Here is an 18,389-nt window from a genome sequence, read left to right as displayed (position 1 = left end):
TACATGCTTGTCTTAAGAGTTGTTTGTACGTATAGTAGTAATGTTAAAATCATAGGAGTAATTTTAATCCCACGGAAAAATATTCGTTTCATCAAATAAGTTTAATCTACAACCCATGACCTCGCAAAGTAGCAAAAAATGTAGTTATTTTAGCCTTGTCTCTTTTTCTAAAATAAATAAATAAATAAACAAAAAAAAACGAGACTAGCTTCGCCAAAAATAAAAATGTACAGATTGCGGAGCCCTCACAAAATATATGTATTAAACACTTAGATTCCGGGACGGGCCGTTTAGAAAATTTCACGGCCCCACCCAAAATAATAATGCGCTAGTTGCTTTAGGCGCGCCTTTAGTAATTTATTCTCCCTAACTCGGGTGCACATTTATGTGACCCAAATCCAAATCTCAACGAAATCGAAATGTGTCTCTAATCACGGGTACATTGACTGTGACGTGGTATGAGATGCATTTCCATGACGTTGTAAATTCCTTTTTTTTATAATGAATGAGACGAGCCTCGCCAAATAAAAATGCAAATTGCGGGGCCCTCAATAATTAGTCATAATAAATACTTAAATCGGGTGTGCATTTCATGCGACCCAAATCCAAATCCTAAAACATCAAATAAAATATGTTTCGGATTGTGGGTGCATTTCATGTGACATAGTCCAAAGATATGTTTTAAGCGATGTTCACATTCCTAAAAAATAATAATAATAATAAAGCAGTAAAAGATAAAATTTGCACATGGTTCATAATTGTATTTAAAATCAGATAAATAAGCCGAATATAACAGTTGAGCGACCGTGCTAGAACCACGGAACTCGGGAATGCCTAACACCTTCTCCCGGGTTAACAGAATTCCTTATCTAGATTTCTGGTACGCAACTGTAATATGGAGTCATTCTTTTCCTCGATTCGGGATTAAAATTGGTGACTTGGGACACCCTAAATCTCCCAAGTGGCGACTCTGAAATAATTAAACCAATCCCGTTTCGATTGTCCTTTAATTGGAAAAAACTCCCCTGCGCCCCCTCGGGTGCGGAAAAAGGAGGTGTGACAACGATAGCACGAGATACTGTTATGTTTATTTACTTAATAGTAAAGATGAGGCAATTGATGCTTTCAAGCAATACAAGAGTGAAGTTGAAACGCAACTAAACAAAAAGATCAAAATGATAAGAAGTGATAGGGGTGGCGAATATGAATCTCCTTTTGAAGAAATTTGTTTGGAAAATGGCATTATTCACCAAACAATTGCCCCTTACTCTCCACAATCTAATGGAATTGCGGAGAGGAAGAATCGAACGTTGAAGGAGATGATGAATGCATTGCTAATAAGTTCTGGCTTACCACAGAACTTGTGGGGGGAAGCTATACTTACAGCTAACCGAATAATCAACCGTGTACCTCATAGTAAAACACAGTCCATTCCTTATGAGAAGTGGAAAGGAAGGAAGCCTAGCTTGAAATACTTCAAAGTGTGGGGGTGTTTAGCTAAGGTACAAGTACCTAAACCTAAAAGGGTTAAGATAGGTCCAAAAACGGTTGATTGTGTGTTTATTGGATATGTAACCAATAGCAAGGCATATCGTTTTCTGGTACATAAATCAAAAAATCCTGAGATTCACATTAATACGATAATAGAATCAGATAATGCTGAATTCTTTGAAACTATTTATCCGTATAAAAAGGAAAGTGAAGTGATCTGCCAAAAGTCAAAACGACCTCGGGAGGAAAAAACAGATGATATGCCTAATGAGGAAAATCCGAGAAGAAGTAAACGTCAAAGGACATCTACTTCATTCGGTCCAGATTTTCTGACTTTCTTGTTAGAAAATGAGCCTCGTACCTTCAAGGAAGCAATGTCTTCCTCTGAGGCACAATATTGGAAAGAAGCTGTCAATAGTGAAATAGAGTCCATATTGAGCAACCATACTTGGGAATTGGTTGATCTTCCTCCAGGTAACAAAACGTTGGGTTCTAAATGGATTTTCAAGAAGAAAATGAAAGACGATGGTACTATTGACAAATACAAGGCAAGACTTGTTGTCAAAGGATTTAGACAACGAGAAGGTCTTGACTATTTTGACACATACTCGCCGGTAACAAGAATTACATCTATTCGGATGCTAATAGCGTTAGCCGCCTTGTATGGTCTTCAAATCCATCAAATGGATGTAAAAACAGCCTTCTTAAATGGTGATCTTGAGGAAGAAATTTACATGAACCAACCTGAAGGGTTTGTGGTTCCGGGAAAAGAAAAGAAGGTGTGTAGACTTGTTAAGTCTCTTTATGGACTAAAACAAGCACCCAAACAATGACATGCGAAATTTGACCAAACAATGTTGTCAAATGGTTTTAAGATTAATGAATGTGATAAATGTGTTTACATTAAGAACGTTCAAAATCATGTAGTCATTGTTTGCTTATATGTTGATGATATGCTAATAATGAGCAAAGACATTGCCGACATTCAAGCTACTAAGCGTATGCTTGCTAGTAAGTTTGATATGAAAGACTTAGGAGTTGCCGATGTAATTCTAGGAATTAAAATCCAGAGGACTCCTCAAGGTCTAGCTTTGTCTCAATCACATTACGTGAAAATGGTACTTGAAAAATTCAAACACTTGGAATTTAGAAGTGCAAGGACTCCAATTGACTTAAACCATCATCTTATGAAGAATAAAGGCGAAAGTACGTCTCAATTGGAGTATGCTCGTGTGTTGGGAAGTCTAATGTACATCATGAACTGTACACGACCCGATATAGCTTGTGCAATAAGTAAACTTAGTCGATTCACAAGTAATCCCAACAAGCATCACTGGGTGGCTATGAAACGAGTTCTGGGATATTTGGAGTATACCCAAGACTACGCTTTGCACTACAATATATCGTGCAGTTATTGAAGGATATAGTGATGCTAATTGGATAACCGGCTCATCAGAAACAAAGTCCACAAGTGGATATGTGTTTACTGTTGGTGGATGAGCAGTATCTTGGAAGTCTTCCAAACAGACATGTATCGCTCGCTCTACAATGGAATCAGAGTTTATAGCATTGGATAAAGCCGGTGAAGAAGCTGAATGGCTTCGGAATTTTTTAGAAGACATTCCGTTCTGGCCAAAACCTTTGGCTCCTATTTGCATACATTGCGATAGTGAGGCTGCAATAGGACGGGCAGGGAGCGTTATGTATAACGGAAAGTCTCGTCATATACGACGAAGACATAATACCGTTAGACAACTACTTTCTAGTGGAATTATCACTATTGATTATGTAAGATCAAAGGATAATGTTGCGGATCCACTTACAAAAGGCTTAACTAGAGAGGGAGTTGAGAAATCATCTAAGGGAATGGGACTATGGCCGAGGACAAGTCAACATGGCGGTAACTCTACCTAGAATTTTGGTTGTTCCGAGATCTAGGTTCAAGGAGCTCAAACAAAGTTATGATTGACCGGTTCAACATTGTCAAAATAAAAACTTTGGTCCATTCTCGTGATGAAGACAATGTTCAGTAACAAGGATAGACTTTACACGTTCTTTAATGATTACTTAAGTTTTATAAGGTATTTATCAAATAGTGTCAATCTAAAGGATTACACGTTTAGGAATCACCTATGTAAGTGTGAAGTGGAAGCCGCTTCAATGAGAATTCTGTAAGGCCAATTCTCTACGCACTTATGAAACCAGGCGGTGTTCATGGCTAAAACGAACACAACAATGAGAACCAAAAAAACGTTTCAGGGTTGGTTGTGTGTCATATGGTTATCTAGGTATACACTAAAGTTCGACGGTTCAAAGATATCAATCTACCGATTGACCGAGTATATCCGACATATGTTCACTACGGAAAGTTCAAAGGGAAACCTACTTATCCAGATGCAATTAATCCTTACTTGCAAAATCACATAGCTTTCATCTATGATCTTTCTTGATACAGCCATTCCCATTCATGTGGGGGATTGTTGGACTTTAAGCCATTGGGCTTTAAAGTAGAAGAAGTGTGAATTGGAAATGGAGGGAAATAAAATGGAGGGAAAATGAAAATTTGAAGAAGTGAACTTTTGTCTTGCACTTTGTCCCTCATTGGTGAGGGACAATCACATTTGTGTGCTTATATATAGATTCACTTCTTAAAGCTTTTAAAAGGAGTTGAAGAGAATGAACCCTCGCGCCGTCGTCGTCGCTCGCTCGGCTCGGCTTTGGATTTGGAAAAACGATCGATAAGATTATTTTTTGGACAAAATTTATTTAATTATTTAATAATTAATTAAATGCCAAATCACTGCTGAAAATACGCCAGAACCCTGCTGAAAGTTCAGAGGGCCTCGCTGGCCGCGGTTCTGCCGCGACCGTGGTAGAATCGCGGCAGTCAGATTCAGAGAGCCTCTCTGGCCGCGTATTTTCTGAAAAGGCACCTTTCCAGACACCTCTTCTGATATTTGCCTATAAATTCTGAGGCAAGGTTGCATCTTCAAGAGACGAAAAAACACTTTAGAACTTCTTTCTTTCTGAATATACTGCATCCTAATTCGCAGTCTCTCTTTCTCAAATTCGTAAGTGTGATTTTGCTCCGTTCTTTGAGTTCGTTGGTATCCTGCAGTTTGTATTGCCACTGTTGCAGGAAGGTTTATTCCGTTTTATCCTGGGAGGATTTAATCCATTACCTTGACAACGTGTGAGGGGGTTAAAATTCCTTAAGGACGCACAAGAAAATTATGGACTCAGAATATTTCTGATTCTTTACTATTTTATAAATTTCTTTATTTTTCTAACAGTTTTCTAATTTTTGTTTTAACACAGTAACGCTCGCAATACTATCAAAGCATCTGTTATTATATCCGGCAATTATCTTTTTTTCCAACACTATTTGTGATTTGTGAACAGTGAAGAGCATAAATGTTGAAGCCTGCCAAAACAGAAGTCAATAAAATACTAAGAAGCAAATGCAGTACACTTTTGACTAATTTAGGTTAAGTCGAGTGAATCATTTGACTGGCATTCTGGGACTAATAATATAGCAACAAATTTTAGTATAGAAGTCATACTTCACAAGCCCCCAACATTCCTTTAGCAGACACATTACTTTTTCAACTTAAAACAGCTAAGCAATTATTTTTAACAAAAATCACAAAGGAAATAAAATACAAAAATATTCCATTTTAATTGTTATTCATCATTTCAATTTGATGGAATATCATTGTGACTGCAGTTTCGTTTGACTAGTGGTACTCCATTGTAATGGTGGCATTATAATTTTTTTATATTTGGTATTCGGTTGAGGCCCAATTAATTCAAATTTATACTAAAAAGTTTTACTTTAGGGATAAAACACTTTCTATCGAAGGTGATTTCATATTCGGAACTCGAACTCCAAACCTCTTATTAATAATAAAGTATATTTATCACTACACCATAACCTTTGATCGTAATAATAATATTATATATCATTTTTCACAAACATCTAACTTAGGAAGCATTTAAGGTTAGATATTAATAAAAAAAGAAAATAACAACAGAGGAATATATAAAAGGAATATATCAGATAATAATATGAGGAATTATGCACTTGGGCAAATAGATCTCCTTTTGATTTATTAGCAAAAATCTGTGCGTTGCAAAATTATCAAATTTCCAAACATGAGTACTAGTTCCAACTTCCAATTGCTGATTTTTTTTTTTTTTTGTTTGGGCATATCACGCACACGTATGCGACAAATATCACATGAGATTGTCTCATGTGGAATATAAGCTTATTGTAGTCAAAATAAAAACTTATTTCAATGCATGCACCACATAAATTCTTATCACTTTCATGATTCATCTGACTGTAGAATTTCAATTAAAGGAAAATCAGAAATCAAAATCTAGTGACTAAGGGATAAGTTTAATAGCAGTCCATGTGTACACCATGTTTTAGTTAATTCATCCTCGGATTAGCATTAGACCATCAGTCAATAATTAAGGAGAGTTTTATTTTTAATTTTGTTATTCTTAATGTTTTTCGAGGGATATGTATGCTTTTTTTTCTTTTCTTTTGGGCATATAATTCATTTAACCCAGCAAATTATGAAATATTGTATCTCTCATCTTTGGTAGTAAAATTAGAGTACTACTATATAAATTCACTTTTCATATATCACGCTTTATTTATGTATTTATTTATTGCAAATTACATTTTAATTTTTATTTTTACACTGACCACCTTATATTCGCCAAATGTCCCGCTTATTAGTTAGTACTACTTAAAAAACAAATTATCACCAGTCAAAATAGTACCACACAAACGTCAAAATATCAGATTACCAACAAAAAAAATGAAAAAAAAAACAATAAAACAAAATCAAATATGGCTGCCAACGATTGCAGTAATCTAAATTCCACCTTTTGGACCATTCCACAAAATATCAGCACAAAAGGCATATAAATCCACACTTGTTATAAAATAAGGACTATAAAGTGAATAAATCAAAGACAAGTATAAAAATAAACTGATATATTATTCAATTTTAAATTGCTGTACATAATGAACTGAAATCTCCTTTATTTATAGAAGAAAGAAAGCTGTCGTGTAAGCTGCTACTGCAAGCTGTTGTGTAACCTGCTACTGTACCAGATATAGATAATCTTCTACCGATGATAATGTTTATCCATAACGGAGTACCGAAAAGATAAACTCATTGTACCGGGTATGGATAATCTTCTACCGGGGGTAATGTTTATCCATAATGGAGTACCAAAAAGATAAGCTCATTGTACTAGGTATGGATAATCTTCTACTGGTAGTAATATTTATCTACAATAGAGTACTGAAAGGATAAGCTTATTGTACTAGGTATTGATAATCTTCCACTGTGAGTAATTTTATCCATAACGGAGTATCCAAAGGATAAGCTTCTTTAGGAGGCTTATTTTCAATAGAGTACTAAATAGATAAACATGTTTACGGCTGAGTCCCATATGGATAAGTTTCTTCAGGAAGCTTATTTACAACGGAATACCAAATAAACGTCCATAATATAATATATTTATAACACTCCCTCTTGGATGTTTAAAAAAATGTGCCTCATTAAAACTTTACTAGGAAAAATCCCATGGAAAAAATCCCAGTGAAGGAAAAAGAGCATATATTTTTAGTAATACGCATTGCTAGGTGCCTCATTACAAACCTTATAAGAAAAACCCTGTGGGAAAAAACCTTAGTAAGGAAAAAAAAGTGCATCACGTATTTTATTCCCCCTAATGAAAACCTTGTTGCAAATATTTGAGTCTTCGCATTCCAATCTTGTATACCATCTTCTCAAAAGTTGAAGTTGGCAAAGATTTAGTGAATAAATATGCTGGATTATCACTTGAACGGATTTGTTGCACATCAATGTCACATTTTTCTGAAGATCATGTGTGCAGAATAATTTTGGTGAAATGTGCTTCGTTCTATCTCTTTTTATAAATCCTCCCTTCAATTGGGCTATGCATGCAGCATTGTCTTCATATAAATTGTGGGTCTTTTCTCACATTCCAAATCACATTTTTCTCTAATAAAATGAATTATTGATCTCAACCATATACATTCCCTACTTGCTTCATGAATAGCTATTATCTCGGCATGATTTGAAGAAGTAGCAACAATAGATTGCTTTGTGAAGCGCCATGATGTGACAGTACCTTCATATACACGTACCCAGTTTGAGATCGAGCTTTATGAGGATCATATAAATAACCTACATCGACATAACCAACAAGATCTATACTATCTTTGTTAGTATAAAACAAACTCATATCAAGAGTTTCTTTTAAATATCGCAATATATGCTTAATCCCGTTCCAATGTCTCCGTGTAGGAGAAGAACTATATCTTACTAGTAAATTAACAGAAAATGCTATGTCAGGCCTTGTAGCATTAGCAAGATACATTAGTGCACCAATTGCACTGAGATGGGGTACTTCGGGACCAAGGAGTTCCTCATCCTCTTCTGGAGGTCGGAACAAATCTTTATTCACTTCAAGTGATCGAACAACCATTGGTGTACTCAATGGGTGCGTTTTTTTCCATGTAAAAGCATTTTAAGACCCTTTTTGTATAGGCAGATTGATGGATAAAGATCTCGTCTGCAAAATGTTCAATTTACAGACCAAGAAAAAGTTTTGTCTTTCCTAGATCTTTCATCTCAAATTCTTTCTTAAGATATTCAATTGCCTTTTGGAGCTCTTCCGGAGTTCCAACAAGATTTATGTCATCAACATAAACTGCAACTATAACAAATTCTGATGCCATTTTATTTATAAAAATACATGGACAAATAACATTATTTATGTAACCATCTTTCAGCAAATATTCACTAAAGCGATTATACCACATGCACCCAGATTGCTTTAAACCGTACAAAGATCTTTGTAATCTGATTGAATACATTTCCTGAGATTTTGAATTTGCTTCAGGCATTTTAAATCCTTTAGGGATTTTCATATAAATTTGGTTATCAAGTGAACCGTACAGATAAGCTGTAACTACATCCATTAGATGTATTTCAAGCTTTTCATGTAGTGTTAAACTGATGAGATATCGAAATTTTATGGAATCCATAACAGGTGAATGTGTTTCATCAAAATCGACTCCATGTCGTTGTGAGAATCCTTGTGCAACAAGGTGAGCTTTGTATCTTTCAACTTTATTTTTATCATTTCCTTTTCGCATAAAAAACCATTTATGACCAACTGGCTTTATACCAGCAGGTGTTTGGACTACTGGTCCAAAGACCTCTCTTTTAGCAAGTGACTCCAATTCCGATTGAATTGCCTCTTGCCATTTTAGCCAATCAGATATTTGTTGACATTCTTCGACAGATCGGGGTTCAAGATCCTCACTATCTTGCATAATATTAAGTGCAATATTATATGCAAAAATATTATCCACCACAATTTTAGATCAATTTAAATTAATCCCATTACCGGTAGAACTTATTAAAAGTTCCTAACTCACTTGAGCTTCAGGTTCATTGATTTCTTCAGGAATCTCAGAACTAATCAGATCTTGAGTCTCTTCAGGAGATCCCTTCATAGTATCGTTTTGATCATTTGTCGATTTTCTTTTTCGAGGATTTCGATCCTTAGAACACAAAGGCCTAACACGCTTCAGGCGTTCTTTAGGTTCACTAGCTCTCATGCTAGTAGATGGTCCTACTGGGACATCAATTTGGATAGGCATATTCTCTGCAGGGATATGTGACTTAGTTATTCTTTTTAAATCAGTAAATGCGTCTGACATTTGATTTGCTATATTCTGTAAATGGATGATCTTCTGGACTTCCTGATTACATATAGGGGTACGTGGATCAAAGTGAGATAATGATGAAATTTTTCACACAATTTCTCTTTTGATTTCCTTTTTCTCTTCCCCTAATTGTGGAAAAATTATTTTATCACACCGACAATCTGCAAATCGAGCAGTAAATAAATCTCCTGTCAATTTTCAAGATAGCAAATAATAGAGGGTGATTAAAACCCAACATATATTTCTATCCTTCTTGGTGGCCCCATGTTACTGCGCTGTCGTGGTGCTACTGGCACATATACAACACATTCAAAAATTCGTAGATGGGCAATATTTGGTTCATGACCAAAAACTAATTGTGACGGAGAATATTTATTATAATATGTCGGTCTTAGACGGATAAGTGATGCTGCATGCAAGATAGTATGGCCCCAAACAGTAGTGGGCAATTTTATTTTTATAAGTAATGGTCTTGCTATCAATTGCAGATGTTTAATAAATGACTCTACAAGGCCATTTTGAGTATGAACATAAGCTACATGATGTTCAACTTTTATCCCAACTGATATACAATAATCATCAAAAGCATGAGATGAGAATTCTCCAGCATTATCAAGGTGAATAGCCTATATAGGATAATCTGGGAATTGTGCCCTTAATCGAATTATTTGGGCTAATAGCTTTGCAAACGCTAGGTTGCGAGATGATAGTAGGCACACATGAGACCATATTGAAGATGCATCTATTAGGACCATAAAATATCTAAACAACCCACTTGGTGGGTGAATAGGTCCACATATATCCCCATGTATACGCTCTAAAAAGGCAGGAAATTTAATGCCAACGTTCATTGGTGATGGTCTAGTGATCATTTTGCCTTGATAACAAGCATCACAAGAAAATTCATCATTTGTAAGAATCTTCAGGTTCTTTAATGGATGCCCACTCGAATTTTCAGTAATTCGTCTCGTCATTATTGATTCAGGATGGACCAAACGGCCATGTCAAAGAACAAAAGTATTTGAATCAGTAAACTTCTGGTTTACGATAGAATGTGCTTCAATTGTACTAATTTTTGAATAGTATAAGTCAGAAGATAAAGTCGGTAACTTTTCTACAATGCATTTCTGGCGAGAAATATTCTTTGTAATACAAAGATATTCTACGTTCATTTCATCTATTGTCTCAACATGATACCCATTTCGGCGAATATCTATAAAACTCAACAAGTTTCTTCGAGACTTGGAACAGAACAATGCATTGTCTATAATAAGTTTTGTTTCCTTAGACAGAAATATAATGGCTCTTCCGGAGCCTTCAATCAAACTTATATTACCAGAAATTGTTGAAACATTTGCTTTTTCTTTATGCAAATAACAAAAGTATTTCTGATCCTTGAATATGGCATGAGTTGTTCCACTATCAATAACACAAATATCTTTATGATTTGTCGTTGATACATAATTTGAGGATTATCCATATTCTTCAAAATGACATAAATAAAATATATTATAGTAAGCATCATTATCAAAGCATAACTTTTATTTATGTACAATAATTACATAACCATACTATCTATTACAAACAATAAAAATTAAAATATTTACATTTCTACAGATTCACCACCGATTACATAACTTGTTTCTCCTTCTGGGAGTATAAAGTAATCAGCTACATCCAAATGCATGAACTCTAAATTATCTTTAGAAATAAAAATTTATTTTAGCATTTTTCTCTGTCTTCTTCAGGGAGTCTTGATAAAGCTCAATCAGGTGCTTTGGCGTACGACATGTACTTGACCAGTACCCTTTTCCTCCACATCTATAGCCTGCATTTTCTGCATTTGGTGCTTGCACCGCTTCATGCTTTTATTCTTTCCTTTTCCACTGCTGGTGGCGAGGAGGGTTCTTTGGTATATTATTATTACCATGATTAGAGTTTCTTCCCCGACCACTGGCCATGACCACGACTGGGGCCACGACCTCTTCCACGTCTAGCTTGGTGGAAGCTCGTCTCATTCACTTCAGGGAATGGACAAGAACCAGTAGGTTGGCTTTCATGGTTTTTCACTAATAGCCCATTAGTTGCTCGGCTATAAGAAGATGTGCAATAAGTTCAGAATACTTTTTAAATCACATCTCTCGATATTGTTGTTGCAGGAGCATATTCGAGGCGTGAAAAGTGGTGAAAGTTTTCTCCAACATATCATGATCAGTAATATTATCACCACATAATTTCAATTGGGAAATAATTCCGAACATAGTAGAATTATACTCACTTATAGATTTAAAATCTTTTAGCCTTAGATGAGTCCAATCATAATGTGCCCGTGGAAGAACAACCATCTTCAGGTGGTCATATCTATCTTTCAAATTATTCCAGAGTATGACTGGATCTTTAACATTGAGATATTCCATTTTCAGGCCCTCGTCAAGGTGATGACATAAAAATATCATTGCTTTGACACGGTCTTGGTTTGATGCCTGATTTTTATCCTTGATGGTGTCTGTCAGACCCATCGCATCAAGATGAATTTCAGCATCCAGCATCCAAGACATGTAGCTTTGTCGATATATCCAGGGCTACAAATTCAAGTTTAGAAAGATTTGATATTATATAGAAAAAGAAAGTTCATACCTTAGATACTTTCAAAGTATTTGCTCGAGATGACAGAGTCTTGTGCTGATAATGTGTTATAAAATAACGACTATAAAGTACTAAAAATATGTTTACGGCGGAATCCCATATGGATAAGCTTTTTCAGAAAGCTTATTTACAACAGAGTACCAAATAAACATCCAACCATAGGTATTCTGTGGTATCTTATATATATATATATATATACACTAACCATATAAAGAATTTTTACATTGTCACTATAGTTGACATGTAATAATAGGTATTCTGTCTTATTGCTTCGATTATTAATATTATATTTTATAAATAATTACTTACTTATGTTTAGTGATTTGATAGAATAATAAATATTTACATGACTAGGCATACAAGCTAAACTCTTGGGTTGTTTGATTAAAAATTAAGATACCCCACGATTATAATCATGAAATTAGGACTATAACCTGAATAACTTAATATAGGATGTACCAAGATTTTGGTATAAAAATGATATCGATTTTAGCTAATACCTCCAACCAAAAGGAAATAAATTTAATTTTAAATGTATTTTATTGGGATAACCCATCTAATTCCTTGAACCAAACATCCCTTTAACCAAAACAAGATTATCCCATAAAATTTATACTCATATTAGCTAATATCAATAACCAAATGGTGAATAAATATAATTTTAAATTTAACACCAGAATTAGTATCCTAATTCAGATTATTAAACGAACCCTTAAAAAATATAAGTACATAGCTTATTTTGTACTCTAGGGGTGGCTAAAGCCAATAATAAGCCTAACTTGTTTTACCGGTTGGTTGGTCCACATAGGTGGGCAGGTACTTTGCCTGTGCCACTGTCCATAAGCTTACAACCAACTACTTCCCGCTAACAAATGATCCTTTTTTCTCTACATTTCTTTTCTAATTTTTTTTTCTTAATGTTCCAATTTTCCCCATATTTTAATAGCAACTGTTGAACTATAAATAAAGGCACTAGAGTTCCCCAAGATTTGTCAGTGTATGTCATACAACTTTGTCTGATACATTCAGCTCAAGATTCATTGAATTAGTTTTTTCTGTGTCCTCTTTTTTAACGGTAAAGATCTCAATTTTCTTGCATTTTCGTCATTATCATTGATCTGTGAATGAGATTCTTGATGATTTCATCTGGGTTTTTGGATCTGTTGATGGGTTTTAATTTCCTTCTTGTTTTGTTATGAAAAAAGGTTAAAAAATGGCCCGCAAGAAGATCAGAGAGTATGATTCAAAGAGATTGTTGAAAGAGCATTTTAAGAGGCTTGGAGGTTATGATTTGGCCATTAAGTCTGCACAGGTTAGTTTAAAATATTTTTGTTAATTTTTGAATTTGGAGTAAATCTTTAGTGTTTAGATTAATTTGGATGATTCTTGATTTCAAATCTTTGAAATGTTAAGGTAAAATGGAAAGAATGTTATTTTTATTGTTTGGATTAAGATTTGGCCACCAGAATTGCTTTTGCTTGATAGCAAAATGTGGGAAAGATTAGGTAGCATTTGTATAAAAATTAGGCCACCTACTTGAATCCACATGCATGCTACAATTAAGGGCGCAGAATTTGAATTTCATTGAGAATGTGTATGGTCCCCTTTTATCCTTAGTTTGCTATTATCGCATTTCTGTTCTGCTATTACTTGTCATCAGTACTTCCGTAGTTTGCTAGCAGTACCTCGTTCATATTCTCATTTGCTACTTTGGATTTAATTTTCTAAATATATTCTCTTGCTATTACTTGCTATCGGTACCTCTTTCATATTCTCTGTTGCTATCTTCGATTTAGTTATCTAATTATATTGTCTTGCTATTACTTGCTATCAGGACTTCTTTCATCTTCTTTAGCTGAGGGTCTGTCCGAAACAGTCTCTCTGCCCTTCCAGGGTAGGGGTAAGGCTGCGTACATCCTACCCTCCCTAGACCCCACTTGTGGGATTACACTTGGTTGTTGTTATTGTTGTTGTTGTTGAGAATGTGTGATTCACTTTTCCTTTTATTTTCTTCTTGTGTCATTTCCAGTAGTGGTGGCAAAGTCTAATTTTAAGCAAAATTGGTCCAGATACAACATTTGAGGATATACAGATTTTGACTCTGATTATATTTGAGTTAAATGATGGTCCTAGTTTTTTCCAGTAGGGTAGAATTGGTAGGTTAGGTGCAATGCTTAAGCTTAAAGAGAGTGCCTAATATTTTTGAAATTACAAGTCTAAAATTTTGGCGACCACCTGATCTGAGAGAAGCCACTTGATAATCCTAATATTCTTTAGTCTCAAGTTAATAATTGACTAACTAATAACTGAAGAGAACAAGAAAATCAATCTTTCCTAACTATTTATTTTTATGGAGCTGTTAGTTACTGCATCTCTACCACTGATGTATGTTCCGAAAGTCTTTGATAGCGCAAAGCTGTCTAACAAACAGTGCCCATAAAGCAATTGGAACTGATGAGTGTAGTCTGAGTCCTATGTTGCTCAGATTTGGAGGATCTGACACACACCCAACGGCACTTTTAAGGATCCGAGCAACACAGATTCTGATTATTTAATTCAGAGACTGACTTGTATATTAATCTTCTATGAGTGTGGTGGGAGTCCAGGGAGGAAAGCCAAAAGCTTTTACTTTTTTCTTGGAGGGAGACTGGAAAAACCAAATTTCATGTTTCTTGTGAAAATTATGAACGGTTTAGTTGACTAGTTTTATGAGCTTTATAAGCAGGATTCAAATCAGTCTCGATTTGCCACTATATGATGGTTTTTGTCCTTTTCTATGGCTTAGGTGACAGAGTCTACCGATTTCAATGAGCTAGCAGAGAAAGAGCCTTGGCTCAACTCGTCAAAGTTGGTCGTAAAGCCCGATATGTTATTTGGGAAGCGTGGAAAGAGTGGGCTAGTCGCCTTGAATCTTGATCTTTCTCAAGTTGCTACTTTTGTGAAGGAGCGCCTTGGCAAAGAGGTAATTCAGATATTCGCTGACCTTGTCTCTTTTGTCAAAAGAACCAAGTGTAATGCTTTATATGGACTATTAGCATATAGATGTACTAGTGTCGGATCATTTGCTCACATTTAGTTTTAAATTAACAGGTGGAGATGAGCGGATGCAAAGGTCCCATCACAACCTTCATTGTCGAGCCATTCATCCCCCACAATGAAGAGTTTTATCTTAATATTGTCTCGGACAGGCTTGGTTGCAGCGTAAGCTTTTCTGAATGTGGAGGAATTGACATTGAAGAAAACTGGGACAAGGTATGTGAAAAGTTCCTGTATTGTTAAGTCCAAAGCCCTTTTCATGCATATCTAACATATAATCCTTGTGTCCAGGTTAAGACTATTTTCGTGCCCACAGGGACTTCTTTTACTTCAGAAATATGTGCTCCACTTGTCGCGACACTACCACTGGAGGTAAAGAGAAGAAAAATCAGTACTGCTAGAATACTCTGTCCATTTGTTTTAATAATTAATCCAATTTAAATCTCAAATTTGATCTGGAATTTACTTTTATGTTACAGATTAAGGGCGTCATTGAGGATTTTCTCAAAGTGGTTTACACTCTATTTCAAGGTATCTACAAAAAACTTGTCATTGCTAGTTCTTCACATTTGTTTTTTAATTTTTGTGCAATCCTCTCGACACGTCTTTCTATCAGATTTGGACTTTACTTTCCTAGAGATGAATCCCTTCGCATTGGTTGAAGGGAAGCCTTATCCTCTGGATATGAGGGGTGAGCTTGATGACACTGCTGCTTTCAAGAACTTCAAAAAGTAATTTGCTATCTTAATCCATTGATACACTCATTCTACTCTACCTAAATTTTAACGGCTAAAAGTTAGTCAATTTTCAGTAATTCACATATCTTGGACTAAGAATATATCTTCTGTCCTACAGGTGGGGAAATATTGAATTTCCATTGCCATTTGGAAGGGTTATGAGTGCTACAGAGAGCTTTATTCATGGGCTTGATGAAAAGGTATATCTTGATGGTGTTGTATTACTTAATAGAGTCCTGAGAAATAGAAAACTCCCAACTGTCAGCCTCCAATCCCTTCTTTGGTTGGTGGTGATGCGGAAGGAAAAATAAAAAATAAACAGATACATGCCAAAGAGATGAAAAAATAAACAAACTTCTGGTGGTTATGTATTTCAAAAAATAAAAAACAGAAACATACATTTTAGATGTTCTTCAAATGGAAATCTAGAGCGCTAAAAGAGTTGTGAGGCAAAACTGTTCATCAGCTTTAGATTGCAAAATATCTGTAATAGCAACTTTACATGCTAAAGCATTTAAGTCGGTTTATCGCAGACAAGTGCATCTTTGAAGTTCACAGTCTTGAACCCCAAGGGGCGAATTTGGACTATGGTTGCTGGTGGAGGAGCTAGTGTCATCTATGCAGATACTGTACTACACTTCTATCCTTGGGAAATTTTATACCATCAGATCTTCTTTGATTATCTATTCTCTTGTCTAAACATGCTATGTTATTTTAACAGGTAGGCGATCTTGGATATGCTTCTGAACTTGGGAACTATGCAGAATACAGTGGAGCTCCCAATGAAGAAGAGGTCTTGCAGTATGCCAGAGTTGTAATTGATGTAAGGATAAACTAGTTACATAAACTATGTTTCTGACACACCTAATATCTTACAAAAATATCAATTATGAATTCACATTACGCCACATTCTCCGCTCATGAACCCTGAAAGGAAAATTTCACCTTATAGGGCGAAAGATACTGACCATAATCTCATATTACAGTGTGCGACAGCAAATCCTGATGGCCGTAAGAGAGCCCTCGTTATTGGCGGTGGGATAGCCAACTTTACTGATGTTGCTGCTACATTTAGTGGTATTATTCGAGCTCTGAAGGAGAAGGTACAATAACACAATTGGCTGTTCTTAAATGACTTGCTCTGATATTGAGATTTCCTTACTCAACATTTCTTATGACAGGAATCAAAACTTAAAGCAGCAAGAATGCAAATCTTTGTTAGAAGAGGAGGTCCAAACTACCAAAAAGGTCTTGCTAAAATGAGGTCTCTTGGCGAGGAAATTGGTATCCCAATTGAGGTATGAATCCTGCTAGCATCAAACGATTGTTATGCTGTAACTTATCGATTGTTGTTAACTTTTGCTTGCTCCATTTTTTTGTTGCAGGTCTATGGACCTGAGGCAACCATGACTGGCATATGCAAACAGGCAATTGAGTGCATCACTGCAGCTGCATAAATCAACCAACCTCATTCTCCAAGCTGAACTGTTTTAGTTGTCTTTTTTTTGCTATGTATTAGTAGTGTCTTGTTGTATGCCACATATAAGTAATTTGATTTGCATCTTTGACATTTCAAATTTAAAGGGCCATGAACAATGATCTCCACTAATGAATTCAGTTTTCCAATCTCAACATGAAGTCCATCAAAATCGTTGGTTCAAGAATACTTGTACTACATCTTGTGAGCAGAGTGCACTGAACTTCAATCCTTCTTTGAATTAGAAAGGAAACATCTCAATGTTATACTATTGCCTTAAGGTTTTGTTTGGATAATTAGATTCTTTCACATAGTATCAGTGTAACTTTATTAAACTCGTTTTATAACACTACGTGGAGTTGCTTGGACTTCTTTCTCTCTTAAATCATCGGGCCATTTGCATCTATACCCGTTTTTTGTGTCACGTTTTAACTTGTGTCCGCTTTGCAAAAAAATTGCAAGCGTACCCGCTTTTCCGCATAACTTCAGCATACGGGGCTGAAGTAGCAAAGACAATCACGCAAAATTTCAGCATTCTAGTAGTCGGGCCTGAAGTACAGCTTTAGAGCTGAAGTTTTTGTTTTGTAACTGGCGAGAGCTGAAGTTTTTGTTTGTAACTGCGAACTTTAGCTCTAGAGCTGAAGTTTTTGTTTTGTAACTAGCGAACTTCAGCTCTAGAGCTGAAGTTTTTGTTTGTAATGGAAGTTTTTGTTTGTAACTGGCGAACTTCAGCTCTATAGCTGAAGTTTTTAAAATCCTTAAGTATGTACTGCTGAAGTTTCTATTTTTGGGGGAGGAAGATTGACCTTTCAAATTCCATATTCTAAGTATGGAGATGGCTTCATTGATTTATTCTAGTAATTCATTAATATACTCGAAAACCTCATTTTCTTCTAAACAGGTCTGCAGGCACTTTATCTTGCTGATATTTATTTGAACTTGCTCAGATTCCTCCAAGATAATAGCATTTGAAAGCCTTTCCTTCAATTTTTGCAAGAAATCCTCTGGATCACAAACCAAAGACATGTTGGAAGATCGAAAAGGTAAGTGACACATTTAAGAAAATCGAATAAGAAGAATCAATATACTCATACTGTCTTCTATATATATAGTAAGATGGCTTCTGAGAAATTGAGTGAAGCCACAGAATGAGAGATATTGTTACATCAATGTTAAGTTTCGGAGAGATATGGAGATCACTGGAAGAAGGAGGAGG

The 18,389-nt window shown here is 35.4% G+C and overlaps 1 protein-coding gene across 1 annotated transcript; it reads left to right on the top strand.

Moving 5' to 3' along the window:
• The first annotated feature begins 12,770 nt into the window (after positions 1 to 12,770).
• Positions 12,771 to 17,328, top strand: LOC104245638 (ATP-citrate synthase alpha chain protein 2). The gene is made up of 13 exons (XM_009801273.2): positions 12,771 to 12,998; positions 13,129 to 13,235; positions 14,709 to 14,885; positions 15,014 to 15,175; positions 15,251 to 15,331; positions 15,439 to 15,490; positions 15,576 to 15,690; positions 15,815 to 15,896; positions 16,230 to 16,325; positions 16,418 to 16,519; positions 16,683 to 16,799; positions 16,878 to 16,994; positions 17,082 to 17,328. The coding sequence occupies exons 2-13, from the start codon at positions 13,137 to 13,139 to the stop codon at positions 17,151 to 17,153; spliced, it is 1,272 nt and encodes a 423-aa protein (XP_009799575.1). The 5' UTR covers positions 12,771 to 12,998; positions 13,129 to 13,136; the 3' UTR covers positions 17,154 to 17,328.
• Positions 17,329 to 18,389: the final 1,061 nt, after the last annotated feature.

This window comes from Nicotiana sylvestris, chromosome 10 (assembly GCF_000393655.2).
Source record: "Nicotiana sylvestris chromosome 10, ASM39365v2, whole genome shotgun sequence".
In the NCBI taxonomy this organism is placed as follows: domain Eukaryota; kingdom Viridiplantae; phylum Streptophyta; class Magnoliopsida; order Solanales; family Solanaceae; genus Nicotiana; species Nicotiana sylvestris.
The sequence above is the reverse complement of the archived record's forward strand: the minus strand, read 5'-3'. Positions and strand labels throughout refer to the sequence as shown.